The sequence below is a fragment of the Chlamydotis macqueenii genome, chromosome 6 (genome assembly GCF_036417535.1).
Source record: "Chlamydotis macqueenii isolate bChlMac1 chromosome 6, bChlMac1.mat, whole genome shotgun sequence".
NCBI classification, from domain to species: Eukaryota; Metazoa; Chordata; class Aves; order Otidiformes; family Otididae; genus Chlamydotis; species Chlamydotis macqueenii.
In genome coordinates this window covers 22,883,815-22,909,425 of record NC_141561.1, presented here as the reverse complement: position 1 = coordinate 22,909,425, position 25,611 = coordinate 22,883,815, and the positions used below count along the sequence as shown (strand labels likewise).

The 25,611-nt window shown below is 38.8% G+C and overlaps 1 protein-coding gene across 3 annotated transcripts in view; it reads right to left on the bottom strand.

Moving 5' to 3' along the window:
- The window catches only part of RAPGEF4 (Rap guanine nucleotide exchange factor 4), a 152,751-nt gene that overhangs the window by 23,181 nt on the left and 103,959 nt on the right, over positions 1–25,611 (bottom strand). For all 3 annotated transcript variants that reach the window (XM_086750857.1, XM_086750859.1, XM_086750860.1), the window contains 13 exons: positions 23,301–23,385; positions 19,359–19,419; positions 18,542–18,618; positions 17,273–17,419; positions 15,882–15,997; positions 12,492–12,580; positions 10,141–10,219; positions 5,523–5,673; positions 4,118–4,206; positions 3,647–3,677; positions 3,343–3,421; positions 1,373–1,519; positions 54–151 (listed from right to left, as the gene is read on the bottom strand). In XM_086750857.1, the coding sequence (XP_086606983.1) occupies positions 54–151; positions 1,373–1,519; positions 3,343–3,421; positions 3,647–3,677; positions 4,118–4,206; positions 5,523–5,673; positions 10,141–10,219; positions 12,492–12,580; positions 15,882–15,997; positions 17,273–17,419; positions 18,542–18,618; positions 19,359–19,419; positions 23,301–23,385 (1,249 nt within the window). The remainder of the gene's footprint in view (positions 1–53; positions 152–1,372; positions 1,520–3,342; positions 3,422–3,646; positions 3,678–4,117; positions 4,207–5,522; positions 5,674–10,140; positions 10,220–12,491; positions 12,581–15,881; positions 15,998–17,272; positions 17,420–18,541; positions 18,619–19,358; positions 19,420–23,300; positions 23,386–25,611) is intronic.

The following is a 25,611-nucleotide window of genomic DNA, read 5'->3' as shown; positions in this document are numbered from 1 at the left end:
CATCAGGTTGCTCAGAGCCCCATCCAATGGGGCTAGATGGTGCTAATACATACCAGTGAATCGAACTGATCCCGTGGGCAAGCAAACAGCCGTCCATTAACACTGAGAGTTGTAAACACTGAAACATCATGAGGTTTGAGCACAACCTTTTCTGTAAACATGAAACAAAAGATTGTTTATTATATATATGTAGAATTTACAGCAGGGCTGATCCAACAGCTGCACAGATCACCCTTCTGGTAACAAATTTTGCACAGTAGACTAGTGTCCAGGATACAAAATAGACGACAACAAGGTCCTTTTTATCGAAGAAATGTGACAACAAGCTCAGCTCAAACCAGTCTTCTATTGAACTGGCATACTGAACTGGAATCCAGCCCCAAAATGTACAGACAGGTCAAGAAGCCTGTGCTGCCATCTCTAGAAACTACCTGCAAAACTTCAGCTAGAATTAGGGACTCCATTCATTCTTTTCTGAGCTATAAGCATTTGGAGAGATGTTCTTAATAGAAATTGCCTTGGAAAGTAATAACTGCATTAGGAGGTGATGAAATGCAGCTGTATTCAAATCTCATTTCAGCAGTTCTAAAAGAGCATCACATCACAGGTAAAAAAAAAAAAAATGAAGTAACTTATGAAACAGTCTCTTCCAGCATGTGCTGGCTGTCAGCAAATCTGACAATAAAAAACTGCTGCAACTGCAAAAAGTAGAGCCGCCTGGTGTCAGTTCTCAGGAAGTGAGCTGTTTTTGGCAGGCATCACTGTTTGGAAAAATGCCTTCCAACACAGCTCTCATTAGCTCTGTGTGTGTCCACACAGTCATACTCAACCAGAGCACTTCAGCAACACTAATTCTCCAGCAGAATTTACCCTCCAGTTATTCTCCCGTTTCGACAGCCTACAGTGGGGGGCTGACTCCAGACCCTTTGTGGACACTGGGTCAGTGGGCTTGGCACTAAGTTGCTCAGTAGTGGTTTGCATGGACAGAGTGGCCAGAATGGTAGTGACCACTACTTGAATGTCTTCACTGCAGTGTTTTCTGCTGTTGCTGATTCATATGTCTAGCCTGACATTATCCATGCTTACCTCCTATTTCTGTTGTTAAAAAACTCTTACAAGTGAAGAGTAAGCTCTTGGGGTAGCTCTGCTCTGTAACATGCATATTACACAAGCTTCTCCATTTTTCCTGTTTCCCATGTGAGCTCCAGTCTGTGCTTGCAGTAGGGAAAGGACTTGCCTCTAAGACAGAACTTGTGTACCACCTGAACATGCACACGGATGCAAAAGCCTTGACTGAATTAGTCTTACAATCCCTCCCGACATTCTGCTTCACCGTAAGTGAGAAGTGTTTAAGATGGTGCTAATACAGTACCTCCTCCTGAACTCATCTTTACTATGATGAGGCCTTCTCCAGAACCCAGCTTATCTGCTACTGCGCTGATCACTTCCTTCACAGAGGAAGACACTGGCACCCGGATAGTGGTATAGGTTTGGTCTATGCAGTACACCTTAAATAGAACTAAAGAAAAAAAGATTGTACTGTGTATGTCACGTGTAACAACCACAGAGACTTTACTGTATAAATTACTTTCACTTCAGTAACCATTCCTCACAAACAAAACAAATAAAGCAACAATAAATCGCTACAGTTTTGGTAGCTCCTCATTCCTCAGATGTTCTACAATTTCTAGTATAGAAATCTCTGATTTCCCAGAGCAGTAGTGTTTCAGTACTGCTACATTATGGATGCCAATTTAATCTAGCACTTTGTTATGTTCCAGACATCATAATATTTTAAATCAACACTTCTTTTCAAGAGTCAGGAAAGCTGGCTGCAAACTCTCTTAATTACAAGAAAATACTTTTCATATCAACAAAATAGATTTGAAAATAGTTTTGGTTACAATCAGAACTTAAATCAAACTGTGTTGCAACCTGTTTTTTACAAGCAAGTATATAATTGCTGAATCAAAAATGTTGTAGACGATGAAGAAAAATACCCTAACAGCAAGTATACACTTGAGTGTACAGTACAAATTGGCTCACAGAGTAATACATGAACCCAGGCCTCTGGCTGCCTAGAAATCAATATGATAGTACATTAGCCTGTAAAAAGCAAGGCAGCCCAAAGTAACATGAATTTAAGCCAGAAGAAGTCAGAAAAATACTCCTTCTACTCAGCTGTCAAACCAAGCCAAGCAGCCCCTGAGGCTATGGCTGTCCACAGATTTTCAATGTTCAGTGTGCTGCCTGCCCGACAAATGAAAAAGGTGCAGCCATCCGAAAGGGGCAGTTACTGCCTGTCCACACAGACACAAGAAATAGTATTTCCCTGGCAGCAGCAACTGTTTCACTCTTTGTAGACCTAGAAGAAACACTGATTCACACAATAGAAGCTGCATGCCTGACAGGATGTCTGCTGTTCATATGCAGTTACTTCCAGCTTTTGAAATAGGTCTTCCGTTGGTTTGATTTATGCTACCAGCTTTCTCAGCTATATGACCTTGCATTTTGTTCTCTTATTTTTACTGTTGTTCACTAGCAAGAGTTATCCTTTAATATCAAACACCTTGAAGCAGAAGATATTTTCTGTGATGAAAATGCACCAAAACAACCATTGAGAGACTAGCCCTAGCAGCTGCAAAGAAACCCTCAGATTTATGACTTTTAAAGGGCATGTATCTTTGTTTACAATGAACAGATCTCATCAGCAGAGCTCAGGATTTTGTTCACACAGCAGTGCTTCAACCTGCCTGAAGTGAAGGACAATATGAAAAACCAGTACAACTGTAAATGATATTCCAATATACTGCTGCAAATTTTACCTTGATCTCTTCAGAGAATCAAACAATAGCAATACGGCAAACCAGCAGATTTTGTTTTCTAGGCTGTGTGCCACAGGGCAGAGATCCACGGCACGATTATCTGCTCCACTCCTACCTCACAAAGGAACAGCTGTACCTTAGCTCAAACTATGCAGGGGAGAGAAAGGCTCAAACACGACCTTCAGCACCCACTACTTACTGCACTGACATTACCTGCATGGACACTGTCTGCACTGGTTCTTACCTGTTTTACTCATTCCCTATTTTAAAGGTTTTTACATCTTCCTCTGAGGAAGCACGGTGTTTAATAGCACAAGTAACTAAGGGAAGAGACCAGGAGCACTTCAGATCAATGATGGAGAATGCTGGGCTAGCAAAAGCAAACAGAGTTTGCTTCAAGCCAGGCTTCAAAACTGTAGGTAGGTACTTTTGTTTATTTTCAGACCGTTTTTTTGAGAGAAATAAATTTACTGCAAATCTCAGTGGCTCAAGAAAACTTTGCAGAGAAGGAACTCACCTTCATCACTGCCCCTGATAGGCTGGCGTTTCTGTGCTCTGTCATCACTTGTGTTGAACAGCTGCAGAAGAACTTTGTGCTGAAAATGAATCATTAGGACTCATGTTAATGGAAAAAGAAATATTATGGGGTAGACATGAACTACAATAGATCTCTTATTAATAGCAGGAAAAGAGTAGGAATTCAAAATCGGACACTTAAATGTTAAAAGGTATTTCTCAGTATGTTGTTTTAATATATCCATGATCACTAAAGAGAAGATGCTTATGGATTTGCTGTGCTAAGGACAAATAAATTATCTTACCTTCTTTTGTGGTGCTTTAGGTTCTTCAGAACTATAAAAAGGTAAAGTATAGAATATATAATTAAATATTACCTGGAAGGTTTTGTGTACAAGATCACGGATCACTTGTCAAACCACAATTATCAATGTATTAAATACAAGAAGAAGACTAGATGATACCGTAGTTAATCTATGACCAAGGCAGGGAAAATACTAAACAAAATCAATGTAAGCCTGAAATAAGCATCCAGTTTAGTTTCAATGGTGTGTACATAATTTCTTATTCCTTCTTTTAATGAGTTTGGTGTTTGCAAGAACGACAGGAAAGAAAGAGCCATAGACACTCATCCAAACAAGCTTCCATGCAAATAATCTTGTATGACAGGGTGCCATTCATCAAACGGATTTTTAATAGATATGAGCAATAAATTTTCTTCATCTATTTACTCAGAAAAAGGGCAGGGGGAGGAAAAAAGTCAAAACTGTGCTTACACTTGCTTTACAATTTTCTCTAGCTCTGGAAGTTGCTCCTTTAGTGCTGCAATCATTCTAGTATCATCTGATACAGATACATAAAATTCCTGCAAATGATACAGAATAGTCTTTAAATAACTATAGGGGTAAATGAGCAGTACTCAGGATAGAGGATTATGAGATGACATCTGATAGCTTAATGATTATAAAGAATGATAATCTGCATAGTGGAACACATGCTGGGCCCAACCCTCTATTACTTCTACTTGTTTCTCTCCAGCTGATTTAAAGCAAGAGTTACACATGCAGAAGGGAAGCCTGATGAGGCTCCTTAGCTCACTGTGTAACCACTGCAAAAACTGCATTTTCAGATTATTAAGAATAAAGACTATAAAATTCACAAATAATCTGGCATGATAGGTTTTTTTTTTACCCACTGCTGTTGTAGTCCTTAGTGGTTCATTTACCACTGAGTTGTTAACTCTCAGCTACTCCAGTCCACTACAATATTACCCTCCTTTAAACCCTGCTCAAACCTCTGCCTGCCACGTCTGTATAAACCTGACCCAAAGAAGGATCTATGTGCTTGCAACTAGTAATTGTTCATTAAATTTAACTTCTGGATTAATTAAAGATATTATGTCTGTTTCCAGAACTCGTTTATTATGAAAAGCCTTCCCATATGGGCTTGCTACATGTCTGTCATACTTAAGACCCCTCTCTATTTCCCTCTTACGCTCGGTTTTAAGCTCTTTGGGGCAAGAACTTTCATTCAGCCAGTAACATATGGGATTGTGATCCATAAACACAATATATAATAATAATAATAATAATAGCAATCATGATGACTTAACATGACATTGGCAGTGCATCTTATCCTAGAAATACAAGGATATGGCACCCACCACAAACACCTTACAACCAATGTCTGAGGAATTTTATTATTTTAAAGGACCAGAAGGATTCTGAAGACAAAGTTCTTAAGTTTCAATAGCTGCAGTACAGCTTTCATTCAAATGGAAAGGATTTTTGGTTTTGTAGAGGGAGAAGCATTCAGCCCCTTCCTGGCACACCTCAGGAAGGCATAAACAGCTCCCCAGTTCAACTTGTAGAGTCTCTGAACTATTCACAAGAAAATACTAAAAAAGCAAATTCATCTACTGCTATAAAGCAATCTACCCATGCAGTGCTTTGAAAGGGTCTGCAACTCCGGCAGATGTTTTCAGAGGTCTACAGTTTGACAATGGTTCAAGCACTGTTGTAGTGCGCAGACTGTCTGCAACTAAAATCAAGAAAACAGAGTTATGAGTTTGCACTTTGAAACGACCCACTTCTACAGAATTCTACAGACTGGGAACACGCTTTCAGCTTATCTTGCTTGGTAGGTACTTTTCAGCACAATGATATAACAAATCCTTTATACCTCCAAAAAGGCCATTGCTGCTTCATCTTCTTGTAGTAAATCTCCATATAAAGCAGCCCACTGCAGAACCAGTCGAATGACTCGCCTTTTATTGTTGAGGGCATAATCCATTTTCTCCTGCTCTGTACCCTGGGAAGGCTGGGCATGATAGGTGCCATGGTGTCAAGGAAAACGCTCAGTGATTGAAAATATCAAAACCAGTATGAATTCACAAACAACTGACTTCCAACAAATCATTTTCAGGATGTTCAAAGATAACTTTACAACGTATACTTTTGATTTCTGATTGCCGCTAGCATAAAGACTTGTGAACCTTTCACTTTCATACTAAAAAGTAAAAAGACAGTGAATTCTCTAAAGGGCATAGAATAATCACAATCCCACCACAGAGACAGTTGCTGTAGGGGAGCAGAACAGAAATGACACTTGGAACAATAGAGAAGATAATTAACTGTGGAGACAGAAGAAGGATATTTCTCCTTTTTCTTATTTATAGAGAGTTGAAGAAAAAGAAAAACGTCACTTTGTTTTTGTTAACAATTCCAGTCTTCCATCTGTGAAGAAGACTACTGGAATAAACCATCAGTGTTATTCCTTTTATTTTTAGAAGTTACTGTAACCCAAGGTGAATCTCAATCCCACTGTAGTAGGGGGACCTCTAAGTTCACAGCCTAGACTGACTATAGAGACATGGGGTAAAATAATAAATTCTGTAGTAGCCTCATTTTACATGTGAGGAAATCAGAAATTTCCACCCTATCAAATGAAGCGTATTTGGGACACAATACTTTGTGATAGTTATTTTGTGATCAACAATAAGAAAAGATGGGAAACATTTCATTGACCTTTTTCATGATGAAGTGTTAACATTACAAAAATATGCAAAAAGGCAAAAAGTAACATTTATTGAAATGAAGAAACCAAGAAAAAAAGTAAAGGCGCAATGGGCAATAAACTGAGATAATTTCAGCCTTTAACCTATGTGAAAATGAAGAATAATCCTCAGCAGAAACAGGGTATGACAATTTGTGTGCCTGCTCCTCACTGATTAGAGGTTAACAATATATATTTAAACTGTTTCCCAATAAACTTGATGGCTGAATGTGAAGTAAGCACAGAATGAGTGCAGTTGCATCTCTGACTCTTCTTCTGAGACACTAAAATTCTGATTCTGGATTGTCATGAATAATACTATTACAAATTATATAGCAGCGATTAATATTAAAATACTGATGTCCTTTCCCTTACAACAAAGTCCAGCATCCTTTCAAAGTGCACTTTCAATTGCTCTAACAAAATACTTTAAAATATTAATTAGAAAATTAAAATATTAACTAGAAATTATCTAAGATATTTATTTTAAGCTTCTTATTTAGAAGCATTTCTCTAACAAGTGTTAACATACTAACAAAATATAATGGGAAAAAAGTATCTATTAATTCACACTTTCCAAATTATTCTCCTGCCCAAAACCCCTGCAGAGATTTGACATGCTACCAAGGTTACCGGGGCACTCATTTGACTGACAAACTTTTAGAAATCTGCATTTTAATTTCATTCAGAAAGGTTTAAAATTACTAGAGAAGAAAACATGTCAGTCCATTTACGGGAGTAAATAAGTCAAAGGGCCATAGGAAGTAACTAACACATTGTAAGCTATGTGCTCTAGTGCCTCAGGGAGCAAGTTTAACATTCATTTTTCTCATGCCATTTTTACCTTTCAAACACTGCAATTATTTCATGTATTTTTACTTTCTTATTAACTGACTCACCATAGGCACTGGTAATTTTTCTGTATTTTTACTGCTTATTTACATTAATTGCTCTTTTATTAAAGTTGTCACAGGGAAAGTCAATGAAGGGTTCTCCCATTTTTACGGGAACTACAGGATGCAGCTTCACTGCAGACTGCAATCACAAGTAAAATATCATATATACTTGCAACAAGTGTCAGATAATTATAAAATATTTATCAACACCAACATGGTTAGAGTTCAACACATATATTTCTAATTATGTCTAGCACATGCTAGAAATGGAAGCAATTCTGAAATCCTTTCTTCCCAGCGTGGGAACACTTAACCATATTCAGGAGCTGTGCAAAATCAGCACCCATTACTACAGTAGAACGCAAACTATTTTGCTGGCATGATGGTAAAGGAGGTTCACAGAACATTAATACAAAAACATGCTAAAGGACTATCATCTATGGAAAGCAAAAGAGGAGCTTACACTTCGTAAGTATTTAGACAGCAGTCCTTTAAAGATGCACACCTGCACACATGCTTACGCACATGCACTATCCCAAGTGCTCTTTTGGAGGGGCAACTCTGTTTCAAATTTTTGATTTGGCTTTGTCCTGCCTCCCTCTAACAAGCTGTAGATCTGAGAATTTGTCCATTTCCATCTTGGTGAAGAAGAGAGGGAAACAGGGCCCTTGGTCCAACACACATGATTGATGTCCTGATCCAGGATAGGGGAGCATGCCCTTTGCTTCCCTATAAAAAAAAAAGTATGTGATTTTTTTAATATTGCAGGATCCATATACTTTAAATGACTGGAAGAGAGTGGTGTGCCAAGGGATAGAACAGTATAAGCTCTGAATCCGCAGCAAGCAATAACGCTACTTAGCCAAAATAGTGCACCCGTCCATTCCTTTCAGGATTAAAGACCTTAGAGATGACAAAAAGCTGCTGTAAAAGAAGTGCAAACCCAAATAATTTATACCCTCTACTATGCTTGAAAGCACTACAGTGGTCTAGTTCTACTCATACTTGCAAGCCGCCAGCTAAAATAGTATCCTAAGTGGGTGCAGGAAAACAAACGTGTATTGATTCAAAATTGGGAGCTGGAGCAAAAACAGTGTCTCTGACTGAATCACCTTTCTTCTTTTTCTTTTTCTGATTTCCTCGCTGAGCATAACTGATCTCTGTTTAGTCTCACAGCACCAGCAAATATTTTTGTAGAGTGATTTTGCTCAAAAAAGATCAGCTTTGTTAGCAACCTTTCAACTCTCACAATACATTTCAATGGTACAATCAACAGAGCACAGTTTGATTTTCCATACTCGGAATGGACCAAATAAACAACAACTCAGATCTAGAAAAAGCTGATACTAAAGCAGTGGGACACCAGTTACTTCCAGCCCTCCTCCTCCTCTCTGAAAAGAACTAGCATGATGCCTGCCATGACCCACTTAAGACCATGGTCTTAGCCTCCTCTCCCAAACAGATTCCATCACAAGTGAATACATACACGTAAGTGACACTACCACTTCGATCTTCAGAAAAGCTTTTCCCTTATAAACAATGAGGCACGTTTTGCTTATGTGTCTGATTTTCCCAGTTATTTGGTATCAGAGGTCTACTATTAGAACTGAGGATAGACAAGCCTGAGTCTCAAATGGACTGATTGAATAATATGAGCTAGACAAATCAGGAAGAAAACCTGCATTAAAAATGCTGTCCTTTTCTTCCTCTCTCAAAGCTGTCAGCAACAGCATTTCATAATACTTTTGATATTCTAAACTATGTGGTTTTGGAAAATGTGTTTGTTTCAGGTGTATGAACAATTTTCTGCAGACCAGTTTTATGGGTCCAAAGGTTTTCAAAACAATTACAGTCCTTGCTAGGAGGAACACAAATGGTTTCTCAAGCTTGCCAGACAAGGACATGATGCTCTATTTTGTGGTTTCAGGGTGTTAGCTTTCCCAGATGTCACTCACCCCGCTGAGCTTTAAGGAAAGCACACTTTCACACCAATCTGATTCCAAAAAAAATAAATAGGGAATTGAAGTTATTATACCCCTGTCAGAATTCTATAAAACAGAAAACATTGTTTATTCAATGCTCACAGTCACTTGATAGCTTCAAGTCACTGTGCACAAGGAAAACTCTCAGTGCCCAACAGCTCCCCAAACTAAACGACCAGCCAGTAACTGACTGATGGTCATTTCACAGACTCTCTGTAAAACATGCAGTGAGTACAAGAATCATCTCCAGCTCCTGAGGCTATCCACTGTAAGCTTTCATTTCCCAAGTATTCGCATGCAATTGAAGTTTCTTGCAGTTTGTCAACATTTGCTATAGACTATTAGTAGACATATATTATTTTTTAAATTCATAACTATTATGACAGCACCTAGGAACTACGTACTCGTTATTGTACTAGCTTAGGCATCCTTTTGCTTGAGGCAGTTTGCAGCATGTAATCTATGAAGTGGACCACTGAAATCACCAAAACATAATGCTCTCAGTTAAAATCTAGATGCTGTAGGTCAGCAAAACCCAAGACAGACAGAAAGGATACAGGAAGGGTAATCCAAACTTTTAGGTAATTTCACTGATCTGGTGGAAGGACAGTACATTTATTTCCCTTGGAGTAGTAATCAGCACAGGAAAGTCACAGTTCCCATGCTCCAGGACTGTATCTCATCACAGGTATACGCTATCCTTTTCAGAGCTGCCGAGCTATGGATAGCTGTTAGACACTGAGAACCTACCCACACGGCACAGCCTCCATGAAACGTGATTTCCTTCTTGAGAAAGAGAAGCTTCAGTCTCATCACTGATAGGGACAGCTGTTAAAGGGAAGTAACTTTTTCCTTACAAAAGGATATTGTGCCATCAAGGCTGGGCAGAGCTGACTATTTGGCATAAAAACACAGTGCATCATAATAAAATCATTTAAAACAGAATCTGTGAAAAGAGAAGAAAGAAAATAGCCAATTAAGCCCCAGCAAACAGCTTGTGGATCACAAGGATGAGTTTTCTTTCATCTAAAATATCTTATTAGCCCTCTGCAGAAAATAAAGGGGTCTTTCTGCACTTTTTTTTGGCCTGCATTAAGTAAGAAAATGGAGAATGAACAAATACGAGCTGAAATATTAAGCTTTTATTCTTGTCTACATTAATTTTATTGCATTTAAGTTAGCAGGCATTTGCCTGTGTCAAAAGAAATTTGGCTGCATGTGTGCAAAAGTGAAATATTATATATCCACTACAAGTGTAGAGATCTTAGCATAAAAAGAATCAGGGCTGCCACACACGGGTACCTAAGAAGTGCCGCTGCGTTTGGTTTTAGGGAACTGCAAAACCAGACAGCACATTTAGTATATACTACACAGGAGAAGGCAAATAATTTAATTATTTGCCGATTTCCTAGCAATGAGCAAAAGGCCTAAAAGAGGCAAATGGACAATTAAATTTCTGGGTTTATTTTGATTCAAAAGTATAACAGCTGATATAATTACATTAAAATGTATATGAACAATACAAGCAACATTTTCTCTGGCAAAAATCAGCTAGCTATTTTTTCCATTAAAATGACCTCTAGTAGCACTGCTGAAAATCCCAGTTTGCCTTATCTTTGATTTGTGACAACAAGAAGGATTTCTAAAGCCTGGCTGTAGAGGCCAGAATAAGTTTGGCAGTAAGAACAAACTTTATTTTACTGTTAAACTACGTAAGTCTTACACAGAATCTCTGAGAAACAATAAACATAATACCCTGGGGTATCATTTCTACAGTACAACTTTTGAGATTAAAGAAACATTTAAAAGCCCTGTAAGCAAGAGATATCAGAAAAAATACGGTGAGATAACTGTGTAATGTTATATTACATCATTGCTTCCACTGTTATTAATGCATGAAAATATCTTTCAGTTGACAAAATTCACCTCTGGAAGGGTGGGACTTTTTCTTTGCATAATATCCAGAGCAAAGTGGATTTTAACTGTTCTTAAATTAAGGGAATGCATAAACTAAAAATTTATTTTCCAGTACTCTGAGCTTCTATATCCTAAAAATAGCTTTGTTTGTAAATTGTGACATTTTGTATCCCACTAGGATACAGGTATAATCTTGTTGTTGGACGTTTTGTGAAAAAGCTTTAAAAGATTTTTTAAAAAATTCACTTTAGAAAAATGTGTAATACATGCATATTATGAATAGTAAACTTGTGATTATATACTTGCAGGCTTAAAGAACAATGTTCTGCTTGTAATCCTAATAAACAGGTATGTATGAAAAGTGTAATTTTTATTCTTATAAATGGTTAAAACACACACTATAAAAGGATTTCTGTAATCTTTCTATTCTTGCACCATTTATGGACCACTATACAGGTTTCTCCAAAACTATGAGGTCAGTAACAGATTAACTAGATTTAAGAACACCTTTGAATATATACTTCTTAGACACCTGCAATGTAAAAAGAACTTGCTAAAGCAATATTGTGTAGCTTAATATAAGTCTCTGCATTACTTCATCATCATTAGGAGGAACTTTTTGTGCCTGACTCTTTAAAAATTAAAACACTTACTAATAATAAGTCAGCAAGTATCTATATCCCTGTTCTGTATTCTCTGTTCTCTTTACACTAATAAAAAGCAGACTATTAAGTGCAGCTGCAGCAACCTGCATTTTTGAGACTTGGCCCATGGTGTGCTGAGTTCCTCTCTTTTGAGTAACAATTCTTCTTTCCCTGCACATGGGAAAGTATCACTAACAAGTAATTTAAATTGTGATACTTTAAATGTGATATGGATATGAAAATTTGGGAATACTTATACTAGCATAACACAATGGCTGGAGGTATCAAGCCAGTTCACAGTATTAAGTGACATCCAGAACAAGAAGTAGGAGTATCATTATTATCAGGTGGTAACGCATGCTCTGGCCTGGCCTTATAGTTGGGCCTAATTTAAGTCATGACTAGTGGTCTGGCAGCTTTTGAGATTCTGCTGTTCTACTATGGACCAAAAAGTACAAGAGAGTCGGCTAGGAGGAGTGGATTGTTATCTTTAATTCTGGAATTCCTAGGTTTTCTTGGGGTTGTTTCAGAGCAGTGGATAGCTCTTGTTTTGGGAAAAACTATCACTAGCTGCTTTTCAAAGCATCACGTTGCGGGGTTCCATCATCAAGACCATCTTATGCAATAATAATAACACAACCTTTGTCATGTAGATACCTGTTGCTTCATTTAAAGTTGCTTCAAGGCGCATAGTTTCTAAAAAGTGCTCTAAAATTTTCTCGGGGGTTCCTGACATCACAATATACCTGAGGGGAGAAAGGAGCAGTTAGTTTCTCATAGGCAAAACAGCTAATCAATAAATACCAGTGAGAAGACCATGACCGACGAGTGCCAGAGTAGAAATACCTGCTCTGACCAGAACCTGTGTGGCTTAGGACAAAACTGCTCACAATCTTTGTTGGCTTCTGCCCTGTAAAATGGGAGCAATAACACTCTCCACCCTACCCAGGGAGCGTGAGATGACAGATGGTCCCCTCCTCGCGTACTCCAGTATAACACCACCACAGTTATATTGCAACCAGCAGAGCTGTACTGGTGCAAACCTGGGGAAGCGCAATCAGAAACGCATCTCCACAAAGAATAAATATCTCAGTAATGATGGCAGTTTGCAGTCAGAGGGTCTTAACAGACTTAATGACCATGAAATGAGAACTGGTGTGTACCAGTGTCAAAGCCAGGAAACAATTTCCTTCAGCATCACTGACAGAGGTTGGTCTGAGAAGACAGGGGCAGATGATGAAATAGAACATTGTATCTTCAGATTTGTGCAATGCCCTAGATAGCTGAAGTAAGTAAGTTTTTCAAGTGGGTAAACTTAGGATTGTACCATTTCCTGGAGTAAATTTAGGGAGGTGAGAGAACTAGTGTAAAACTCAGTTTTTTCTGCTTCATGCAAAAACACTTACAAGATTGATTCTATGATTTTAAGTACCAGTAAAATATCATAGGATATTGCTAAACTTGTCCTGTCTTCTTTTTTTTTTCTTTCCTTACAGATCCTTTTTTTATCTTTCCCTCCATTCTTTCAATCTTTGCATCTTTTTTCTTTTTTTTTTGGAATCCAACTGATAAAGTATGAAACTTAAAAAAAAAAAAAAAGAAAGAAAAAACCCCGACAAGTGAAGATACTCTCCTCCTGCTGAGAAATAAGTGGTGGAGCTGAGCTCCTGGGAGCTCCTCCTCACTTTGAGTGCTGACCGTCACAGTTCTTTTACCTGCCAGCCCCTTTGGAAGAACTGTATTGATGTCCCAAGAACACAAACACTTGTTAAGCCAGTGCACATTCTCGCAGAGATACTAACCAAGTATCTAAGCGAGTGAAGCAGAGAAATCACAGGTTCCTGTACTCTGAATATGAAAGTGAAAATGAACAGTGAAGTGACTCGCAGGGCTGCTGAATTCATCTTGCATGAGTGTGATCACCCATAAAGAGTTATATCTTGGGAGTGAGAACTTCAGAGCTAGTCCTTCGAAGCAAAACTGTCGCTGTTTGAAAGCATGGCTCAGGGAGCTATGCAGGAGCTATGCCTCCTCAGTACAGGAGGCAGCAGAATCCAAACTGCAACTGAGAGGATCTGCTCCCAAAGTGAAGACTTCCCCAAGACTAAGATGAAGAAAATTACTTTCTTGGTTGACTGGCTATCTCAGGGAACAACTCTGGGATACAGAACATTTCTCTAGTGCAAGTGCTACATACCTGCTTAGGGAGCAAAGCCCAAAGTGCAGCTCATCTGAAGAGGTATCAGAGATGTAAGCTACCCAGTTAACGGCAAAGCCAACAAGCCTTTATGAAGCTTCCCTTTTGGGCACAGTGATTTTCAAAAGTACTGAACTCTCAACCAACACATTCCAGTAACACATTCTGGAAATCAAAATACATCAGTAGCTCCGATTTGGAATCTCAGGCATAAATGTAGCCACCTACTCTATTTACTAACAAAAGAAACAAAAGAAATGTCATCTTCAAAACCAGTGAACTCACTTTGAAAGATTTTAAACAAAAAGACACTGCTAACACACTATTAACAAAGTAATCTGACTGCTGAAAAGCAGACAGTGAACTTGCAAGGTAGCTTCCTCTTTTGTGTAGCTTATGCCTATTTGTCTACTGTTAGCAGCAAAAGCTCCCTTGACAGCACGCTGGTAGTACCCAAAAGCTGACCAAATGCATAAAATATATACAGAAAGGAAATTCTGAGCTTTACCTGAAAATATCCCTGGAATGTAAGCACTAAAATACAGCCTAACTTAACCAGGGACCATAAATGTCTCTAGCTAGTTTTACCAAATTCTGAACAAGAAAATGATAAATAATACAAATAATGCTGGTGCAAAGAGTTTACAAGGACGGTAGTGTTTGAAATATGTTTAAATACCTTTTTCACTTTTGAAAGCATGAAAAATATATCAGACCCAAGAAAATGGATTTAAACCTATGACCAAGTTGCTGTGCATTGCAGCTGCTGATGCCAATCTACTTGCTGCAGTCAAATTCCCCTCATTCAGACAAAGAAAAATTTGTTGCAAGAGTACATGTTTTCCTGGTAGCATAGTTTGTTTTTCAAACAGATCAAGTGAAAGATGAAATGGCAGTTTCTGAAATATGTGAAATGTGTATATAAAACATAAGGAATGGTTACTCAACCCTTCACAGATTTGTACAAATCTTTATACTCAGTTAGGCAGATAAAATAGGTATATGAAGTCCCAGATCAGATAAAAACTCTACCTAAAAACTCTATCCCAAATACCTCACAGTAAATTAGCTCTTTCTTTGAGAAAAAGTAAGGTTCAGGGTAAAGGATTCAAAAGTTCTTGGTGCTTATTTTGTTGGAGTTGTTCAAGTGTTTCTGAAGAAAATTGTGCATCCATTTACAAATAACACATTTAAAAAGCCTTTAGGGTTTTTACTAACATTCGGAATAATAGCCTTTCATCACAGTAGTATCCAAACAGAATTGTACCTCTTCCAATTCAGCAAGAAAGTAAAGAAAATATAATGAATACAAACAGAATTGTACCTCTTCCAATTCAGCAAGAAAGTAAAGAAAATATAATGAATATTGTTATTACAATGCAAACCTATTCTGTAAGATAAGCTGTGCGACTTCCATTGCATGAGATCTTCGTTTTGTATAGAAACCGTACCAAACTCTTATGAGAATACATAGCTCAAAATCCAAAATGAAAATATCTGTACTTAACAATAAAACAATGTATTTTCCTCACATCTTTCACACAGTAGCTCAGCTTAATAGGGTTTCAGCACTCTCCATGTGCAGTCTATTTAGAAGCTATTACATGAGATAAGTATTTACAGTGAGCTCTTTAGAGAATTACTATGTAAAGACATAGAACTGGTGTGCCGCTGGAAATGGATATATTATCCAGTATGGGGCATGTGATCAGCTGGTGATTAAAAAAAATAAAACTTTATATGCACTGCATTCTTCCACAGAAAGCAGGAATATGCTATTGTTTGGATAATAATACCACATGAAAAGGTTAATCATTGTCTGACATTTGCACTATTGAATGAAAACATACTTGTGCTGAGGCTGTGAATTTCCTTGATTAGAAATTCTGTTTCCTGCTGGGATCTTCTCCAACACCAAGACATCTTGGTCATGTTCTTTGAGTCTTACTGTATTGGCTTCCACATCCTGCAACACAAGTTACTTTTAATACAGTAATTGCACACGATTTGGCTGATTAGTTACTCTGAAAAAGTGCATGACTTTAAAATACAAAAGACTCTGGAGTTGGTTCTTTTCCTCTGTATTTATCTATCTTTATTCTGCTTTTCTTACAGGGAGAATTAAGAGGGACGCATTCGCACTGGGGAAAGAGGCAGAGAATTGTGGGAGGGACTACAGGAAGAACCATGTGAAAAATCTTTTGACTTCAGCAAAGAAAAAAAGATTGTCAGAAAACAGAGTTGCCCTTAAACTTTCCATATGCAATGTAATCTCTATCCCCACTTATATATGAACATTATTATCTATAATCTGACTTTTCTCTTCAGAAAAACAAAGAAAACGGCACTTTCAAATGGTCTTAGTAAAATTTTCATTTTCTACTACCAGATCACAGTAGAAAAAATTTAAAAAGAAGAATTAAATATAATATACATTCAAATAACACAGATGAAAATCAGTAAGACCACAGACTTTGATCTTCTTTGAAGTATTGACCAAAGCTAAATCAGCTGGGAGTTTGGCTAACTCAGTCTTACTGTCAATGGGATCCTTGTTCCCTTTTGTACAGTAAACACAATCTTATGTAATATTTCTAGCACAGTACTCTGTCTGGACTGGTTTTATTGCTGCAATACTGGGCATGTATACATTCAAATACAAGATGATACTGGTTTTGATTTCCTATACTATGAATGATCACAAACCAGCCTGTATTTACAGAATTACAGCTGGACTTTGGAACACATTTGCCCTAATGTGAGTGACTGTAAAATTAGTTTGGGAATATCTTTCTAGAGCTCTCTGTTAAAGACATCTGTGTATTTACCTGTAGCTTATTTAATTTGCTACTTGATTCTGCCTGGAATCTGTTGAGTTTAAGGTACTTGACACTGACCTATCTGGGAGAACAGGTGAACTTGTTTTATTCAGTATTTGGATGGAAGATTACCCAGAAGTTCTGGACAGCATAAGGAAAAACTGAGCGCTTGGCAAATTCTAGATTACAGAAATGTGAGAGACAACGGATTCCATTTGGTCCCATTTTCATGGCTAAGCTAGGATCAGAAGAAGAAGATTAATAGATTCTTTACTTGATCTTCTAGACTGTCACATCTCTGTTCTGCAATTAGGAACACTTCAAACAAGGTTATCAATATCAACATATCCATAGAAATAAGACAGACTCTAGAAAAATTTGCAAGTTCTGACATGATGCTGTTTGGGGCGGCCTTTCCTTACCCTAAGAATCCTGTTGAAGTCCTCCTTGTCTACTCTCAAGAAGTGGCAGTTGTCTTCACGCAGAACAATGGATGCTGCTCTGGGAGCATCATTCACAAGCGCTAACTTGCCAAAATCGTCTCCTTCATGTAGAGTACATACCACACCCTGCACAGAGCAAAACATTTACATGCAGAAACCCATCATTACTCTGGATTCTATTGAAAGTCCCTGTACAAACACCGGACTTCACAATCAAATACCAAAACAAATCTATTTGGCAGGAAATCAACAGCCAAAATAATGACTGGGAAACAATACTTGATAGCTGGTTATTACTACTACTAAAGAAAGGCAAGAATAGAAAAGAATTGGCTTGTTCTCTGAAATTACATTCAGCTTGAAGGAGTCTTCTAGCCCTGCTGAAGACAGAAAGTTGTTGAGTTGTTTATTTTATATTTAAAAAGGCTCTAAAAAATAGGATCAAGTTTGCAGAAATAACATGTAACACCACATCCTCAGCTGGTGTTAACCAGCAGTGCTCAATTTACTCCAATTTATAGCAACAGAGGATCTGGCTCATACAATGATGTAAAAAATGTAGATAAATATGGGTTACTTAGGAACAGACTTAGTACCAGGGCCTCTATGCCAGATTTCGGTGAAATGTTTGGTGTTCAGAATGGAGGATTCTGAGTCACAGTATGAGAAATCAATAGGGAGGCAGGGATTTTTAAAGACTCAAGTGACTGCAGTGTACCAAAGTCCTATTTTTACCTTGAAAAATCTCTCTCATAAACAGGAAATTTAACAGACATGCTTTTCAGTCTATAGTTTAACTAAAATGAAGAGCTGGCATAAATTTGGGAGGAGTTCATCGAACCTGAGAACAACTAGTCACAAATCAGTACTTCGGTCAGACATGCCTGACATGCATGAGAAAAGTTACTCACACAAATGCAAGAGAATGTGGTGGTAAAAGGACAGGACAAAACCCCCATGAGACAGAATTCTGGCAATTCACTAAATTCCAGTAAATGACTTTGTCCTAAAAATACTGATGTAACTCTGATGAATTATATCCAGAAAGTGTGTAATATATCCTGAAATTATACAGCAATCAACTGGAAGTATAATCAGCGAAACCACTGGATATTCCTTAATAAAATTACGTACAATTTGTTTCCTCAGGCAAAGCAATTTTGCTCTAAATTAAACTGTATTCCTTCAAAGTTTACTCATACAATTTCACTAATAAGAATAATATAAAAAGGCTTCTGAAAAAAATACCTTGCCATAAATGACTACGTTTACTGATCCCTTTAGGATAATGTACCAAGAAGTACCTTCTTCTCCCTGATTAAATACTATAAGAGAGAGAAAAGATTTTATGGTGAGAATATAGTTATTCAAAACATAAACGGGCCAGATTCTGCACTCAATAAAATTCAAGGTAACTCTACTGCAGTCATTTTAAAGTCTACCTTGACAAAGGGCTTACTATGATTTTCAAAGCAATTGCCTTCAGGTTTTAGAAAAAAAAACCCCACACCCATATATTAGTTATTTTATTACACTGACGTGAAAGTTACTTTTATTTTCCATTACAATTGCAACAACTACTTTATCGATACACGTCAGGTTACCAATTACTAATCAGAACACATTTGGATCCTACCAGTCACTCCATGTTCTAACTCAATTCTGTTCTGGCTGTGAATTTGACATTCATTTGCTAAAACATCTCAGTACAAACAAGCCTGAGTAATCTAACATTTTGAATCCTTTATTTTGTGCAGCAAGATCTTTTTTAATATAAGGATAATATCAAAATACATTTAAAATAGAGATTGGTCCAATCCAAAATTCTAGATAAAAGCACACCCAAATTGCAGGTGATAGATACATCCAACCAAGGATATTGCATTAATTTTGGTACTGTCTTTGCAACTGGCAACCTCAGATTTTAACCTCAGATTTTAAACACTGAGTGTCAGTCAAGTTTGAAGACTGCATCCAAGTTTTGATCTTGTCGTTTAGACATTAAGAATTTAAATGTTCAGGCCACAGATGAGAAATAAGATCTGACGGGACTCCATTTACTTACAGACCGTTCCTGCTTTGGGATGTGACTCAAAAATGAGAACACCTGCTAATTCTCGCTTTACCTTGAAATAAAAGAGAGAGAAATTATAGTTTTTACATGTATCTCATTCTTCCTGGTGAGAGGAAGTCACATAACATACCCCAGCTGGTGTTTTCCTTCCCTCTGCATCGCTCAGCACTCACTCACAGTCACACAGCTAGACAATGGTCTGCTTCACTTGATGCCCTGTTTCCTACTGATTGGCTTTACAGAACACGAGCCTCCACATTTCCTGGCTGCAAATGGCTCAGACAAGGGCATCTTTAAGATACAGGTCTCCACATCTTTCTTCATACACACATGTGTGAAACCTTCATTAACAATTAACATGATGGAAAATTTTAAATGGTAATAGCTGACCTACTACAGAAGATAGCTAGCAACTGTCAGTTACGCTGTGGGGCTGTGTGGTATACCTGTTCTTCCCCAAGAAATCAGTACCCGTCCCTTTACTAATGTCTGTCTGGCCACTTCTGCTGTGTCGAGCTGTGAGGCACAGCCATCCGGGCCTTCCGAGGCCCTTCTCCCCCTGACAGCTTCCCAGGCAAAACTTCCAGCTCACAACCTCTGCCAGGAACTGGAGAGGGTGACACTGCCCTTGGTGTCAGCCTGCTCCTCATTAGTTTTCTATTGCTCTGATGTGATTAGTTCTTACGACTGACTAGGAAGCTGCCCCTAGTGAGACATTGTTTACAATCGCGTTTTCTCACTGTAAAGTTAGTGTCACTTGCACAAAATAGCAGCAGCACTGGGAATCTCATTTTATCCTGAGTTTTCCTGTGTGCTTTATGTCTCTCTTCATACAAGGAAGAGAGTCTTCCAAGGACTTGAAGGCCAATTTCCAAGCAGTGGGATTCTTGTTTTCAAAGAACGTCAGCTAGTGACAATTCATGTTTCAGAGGTACTGTTACGTAACTTAACCATGTCAAATACACATCAAAAGCTGGCTCCAACATATATTTAGTAGTAGTATTTTCACATCATTCTCTCAACTGTATAAATTTAAAAAACTTCTAGGCCATGAAGAAAAACTTGGGGAGGAACTCTCAGATTCTGGACACAATCCAGATGAGAGTGTGGTGGCTGCATCTCCTAAGATGGGTGGACAAGTTCAGCTCTGATGTCCTAACAGCACTCACCAAACCTTTGCTCAGGCACCAAGCATAAATGAACCACAACAGCCACCTCTCCCAGAACTCTTTCCTGACTCTTTCCCTGTTTGCAGTCTGGAGAAGAAGAGGGCTAAACAGAGGTGTTTGGACTGTATTTTTTTAGTGCATTGACCAGTGAGAATTAGCTTAAACTCTTTTATAACCTCTGCCTGAAGGCAATGGCGCTTTCATAAGTATAGGATAGACAACTCCATTTAGCACTGTTCTGCACATTGTAGTTCCTGTCCATGTATGTCCTCAGATGTCTTCTCAGTTGTTTCAGTCATTTGCCTCTGCAGTGGATGAATCCTCTTGATAAAGCCAAGAATTTGATTTGCTTTTATCAATCTGTTATATAATTGTTTTTCCTTCATACACTAACTTCACAGGCTTCTCTAGCCGGGATTAGTTCACCACCAAGTGACTTGAGTTTTACCCATTTTACTTCCTGCTGCTTGTGGCACATCTAGAAAACTAATTACTTTAGGAATTATGCCTTGCTTAAAATTAATAGACATTCCATTTGCTTTCAAGTTAATTGACCATTAATCTTCTGGTTCCTAAGAGCAATGCTATCTGTTGCTCCTCTGGTGACAGCATCGGTGGACAAGGGACGAGCAACGGATATCATCTACCTGGACTTGTGCAAAGCTTTTGACGCTGTCCTGCACGACATCCTTCTCTCTAAACTAGAGAGACATGGGTTTGATGGACAGACCACTCGGTGGATAAGGAGTTGGCTGCATGGCCGCACTCAGAGAGTGGTGGTCAACGGCTCAATGTCCAAGTGGAGACCGGTCACGAGTGGCATCCCTCAGGGGTCCGTGTTGGGCCCGGTCCTGTTCAACATCTTTGTCGGCGACATGGACACTGGGATAGAGTGCACCCTCAGCAAGTTTGCCGATGACACCAAGCTGTGTGGTGCCGTCATCATGCTGGAAGGGAGGGATGCCATCCAGAGGGACCTTGACAGGCTGGAGAGGTGGATCCGCGCCAACCTCATGAAGTTCAACCAGGCCAAGTGCCACTTGGGTCATGGCAATCCCAGGCACAAATACAGGCTGGGTGGAGAATGGATCAAGAGCAGCCCTGAGGAGAAGGACTTGGGAGTGCTGGTGGATGAGAAGCTCAACATGAGCAGGCAATGTGCCCTTGTGGCCCAGAAGGCCAACCGCATCCTGGGCTGCATCAAGAGGAGTGTGGCCAGCAGGTCGAGGGAGGTGATTCTCCCCCTCTACTCTGCCCTGGTGAGACCCCACCTGGAGTACTGTGTCCAGTTCTGGAGCCCCCAACACAAGAAGGACATGGACCAGCTGGAGAAGGTCCAGAGGAAGGCCATGAAGATGATAAGAGGGCTGCAGCACCTTTCCTATGAGGACAGGCTGAGAGAGTTGGGGCTGTTCAGCCTGGGGAAGAGGAGGCTCCAGAGAGAACTGATAGCGGTCTTCCAGTACCTCAAGGGGGCCTACAGGAAAGATGGGGAGAGGCTCTTCAGTAGGGCCTCTTGTGATAGGACGAGGGGTAATGGTTTCTAAATAGAGGGGGGTAGATTTAGGTTGGATATTAGGAAAAATTTTTTTTACAATGAGGGTTGTAGAGCACTGGAACAGGTTGCCCAGAGAGGTGGTGGATGCCCCATCCCTGGAAACGTTCAAGGCCAGGCTGGACGGGGCTCTGAGCAACCTGATCCAGTTGGGGATGTCCCTGCTCCTTGCAGGGGGGTTGGACTAGATGACCTCTGAAGGTCCCTTCAAACCCTAACCATTCTATGATTCTATGATTTCCTCTAATCTAGTAATGGTTTCTGTCCTCTGATTTAGTTCTTGCTGGTCATGCTGCACGTAATAGGCTTGCATTTCCAAATTCTTACTAAAACCATGGAATCCATTGCACTTCAAAATGCCAAGTATTTCTTGCAGCTTGTATCATTTGCCATACTTGTTTTGTATGCCATCTCCTGTGGATTCTGACCTTGTCTGATTTTTTTCTGAGCTGTAAATATTCTGTGTTTCAGATTTTTTTTGTTCTGAGTTATGTCTGTAGTATCAAGAGTCTTCCCCACTCCCTCTCAATATCTGTCTATCTTGGGTAGCTTCTTTTGTTTGATTTGAAAAGCATCATTTCTGGATCTTACAGAAGTCTTTCTTTAAATAATTTTTTCCTACATCCTAGAGATGCTTAAGTATTTTGGCTGGCTGTTCCCTCTTAGTCCAGTTACAACTCTGGATGTGTATTCTTGTTGAAAAACACTGCTCAGGTGTTATATGTTTGCACAGAGTACTATCTTTCTCTAATGCATTCTCATAATTAACTGCATCAGTCCAAGTTAACTGAGAACTACTGGAAATATCAAGAGCTTCCAAAGAAGCTACTGTCAAAGATAAATCTACTTTCTGATTGGCTTCCTTTTTCTGAAAGCGCTCACATCTTGTTGCTACAAAGTAAAGTGCTATTCAGCTTGTTTCAGTTGCCTACACAGTGTGTCAACCATGGTGAGACTTCAAACAGTTGCACTCTCTCCTCCAGGCATTTTCTCAATTTCATTTATTCTTGTTTTTTTGCACTGTACTTGTCCACTTAGAGCCAAGGAGTCTGATAAGGTTTTCTTCACTCTAGGATCAAGGTGGGAATAATTTCTTTGCATGGAAAGTATAAATGGAAAGGGTTGTAGGCAGTCCAATTCTAATAAAGCACCAGAAGTCAAAATTCAACTTCCCTCTTGGTGATGAGTTATATTTTTAAAAATACTTACTGTGGTAGAAAGATGAGATAAGGCCTTAATGTGAAGAAGTTCTTCATATATAATTTCCAAGTCATCTACAGTTCTCTGGCCAGGCCTATAGAGGGAAGACAAAAAGGACAGCAAAATGCAATAAATGCCCAAAAGAAACGCTTCAGAGAAGTACGAAGGAACACAAAATGCTGTTGCACTGTCTACTGAAGGGTACATCCTCACTAAACAAGGACTAAACAACGGTTCTGTCTGGCGGACAGAAACACACAAAGGATGAAAGCGCTATGAAACCACCTGAATGACGCCAAGCAGCAGCCATGGCAACCACCTTAGAGAGATCCTGATTAGGCAGCTTTCCTGATGAAATCTATACGAAAAGTGGTCAGATAAATCAGAAAAAGTACATAAAGATCTGTTCCTTTCAAAAGGACTTCTGAGTGTGGGACCTGCACTGTTTTTCACATGCGTCACTAATTAGTTGTAGTAAACGGACAGTAGTAGGGGTTTGTAAAGGACTGCATTGATTTCTGCTGAACAAATTGGAAGAGGAAGTAGCGCATCTTGGAGAACAGTAAATGACTGCTATAGAGTTAGTGCTGAGTGCTGTTGTTTAGCCACAAAGGTAAATAAGAACTACTCACTAGTTTAAACTCCTCTCACTGAAAAATACAAGAAGCTGTCATTAATAAAAGGCATGCACTGATGAAGGAATAATCCTCCTATAGCATAACGAGGAATGAGGCTGCCACTGTGATTAAAATAATTGCATTTCTGTAGTTGACACACTGGAAATTTTTCTGATTGCTAAAAAAGGACACAAATACTCTGAGGACTGCAGTGCAAAGCAATGCTTTGTAGGATCTAATAAACAGTACACATGAGAAGAAATTGTAGGAGCTTGCGAGTAACTCCTGATCTTTTTCCCACTCACAAGATTCTCTTCAGTTAAAGGTTCTAATACAACCTTATTTTCTAGAAGGACAAATTCTCCTGTGATATAATTTCAGACAGCGCACTGGAGTTACATGCAGATTACAGAAAAAATCCTTTAAAGCATTAACTCAAGTTACTTTTATAGGACTAAGTCTTTTCAAACAATATGTTTTAGATTTGTGAAAAGCAGAATATAAGTAATTAAACCAAGAACAACATAAGAGCAACCTAGTTAGAAGAAGGGAGAGAGGATAAATTTCAGATGTGAGGAAATAGGATACATTAAGTCCAGTCCAGGGGCAGGAGTCTCACAGCAGAAGGTTTACATGCTGCTGGTGCGCAATCCCAAACCCCACTGTCTGCAATGTGTGGTGTCAAAAGAATTAACAGCACAGCTGAATCTTTGGACAGCCCTAACAGAAATGTCACAACGAACCTTTCTGATAGAAGTTTTCCTCCTAAAATGTCAATATTACAGGAGATTCTAGCATCTGGAGGACCAGGAAGGTTATGTAAAGAAATATAATGCCCTACAGGTTTTTTGCCTAATCACCTCTTGGTTCAATAGTCTGTCTAAATCACCTGTGAGGTAGAAGTAGTACCCAGCAATCATGTCACTCTGGCGTTACACTGCATCTTTTTGCAAAAGAAGTTTCATGGAGACTTCTTTTGCATGAAGGAAGTACTAAAGATGTCATAGGACAACTGTCGTCTTCTCTGCTAAGCAAGCTATATTTTTAATCTGTTCTTCACTTACCAATTATACGCATTTATTATTACCCAGATTAAAGATCAATTTAGACAAAAAACATTTTGGATTAAATTATTATTTTCTCATACAGAATGGAATAAACTGTTAAAGGAGAAAAAGAAACTGGTTTGGTACTGCTATGCCCTCTAGTGACTCAAAATACTTTTTACTGTTTCTAAATCTGGCTTGAAATTATAAGGCTGCCACTCCTAGTGATTTATGCGGGGCAGTAGCAGCTTAATTAAGTACAGAATAAAGCTAAGCCAGTACTCGCTACCTTGCACTGGTGATTTAAGGAACACAAAGTAAGGATTTTAACAAATAATACTTCTCATAGGAAGTAAAAACTTCTACACGCTATTACTAATTTTACTACATTCTATTCTACATGCTTCCAAAACCAGCATGTCTTAGAAAATGGAAAACACAGTGTAACAAATTATCAAACGTCTGCATGATATTAAAATATAACAGGATAATGTCTTACTACATCAGATCTCTATTAGGACAAAAGGGTACACTCTTCTTTCCACATGTCCATTTGCCTCCTGTGTTAGCACATTGGGAGGACTGACAATCTGTAGTGGATGTACTCAGTCTTTACTTTTGCTTCTGCAGATGTCACATGGAGAGACATTAGGCATC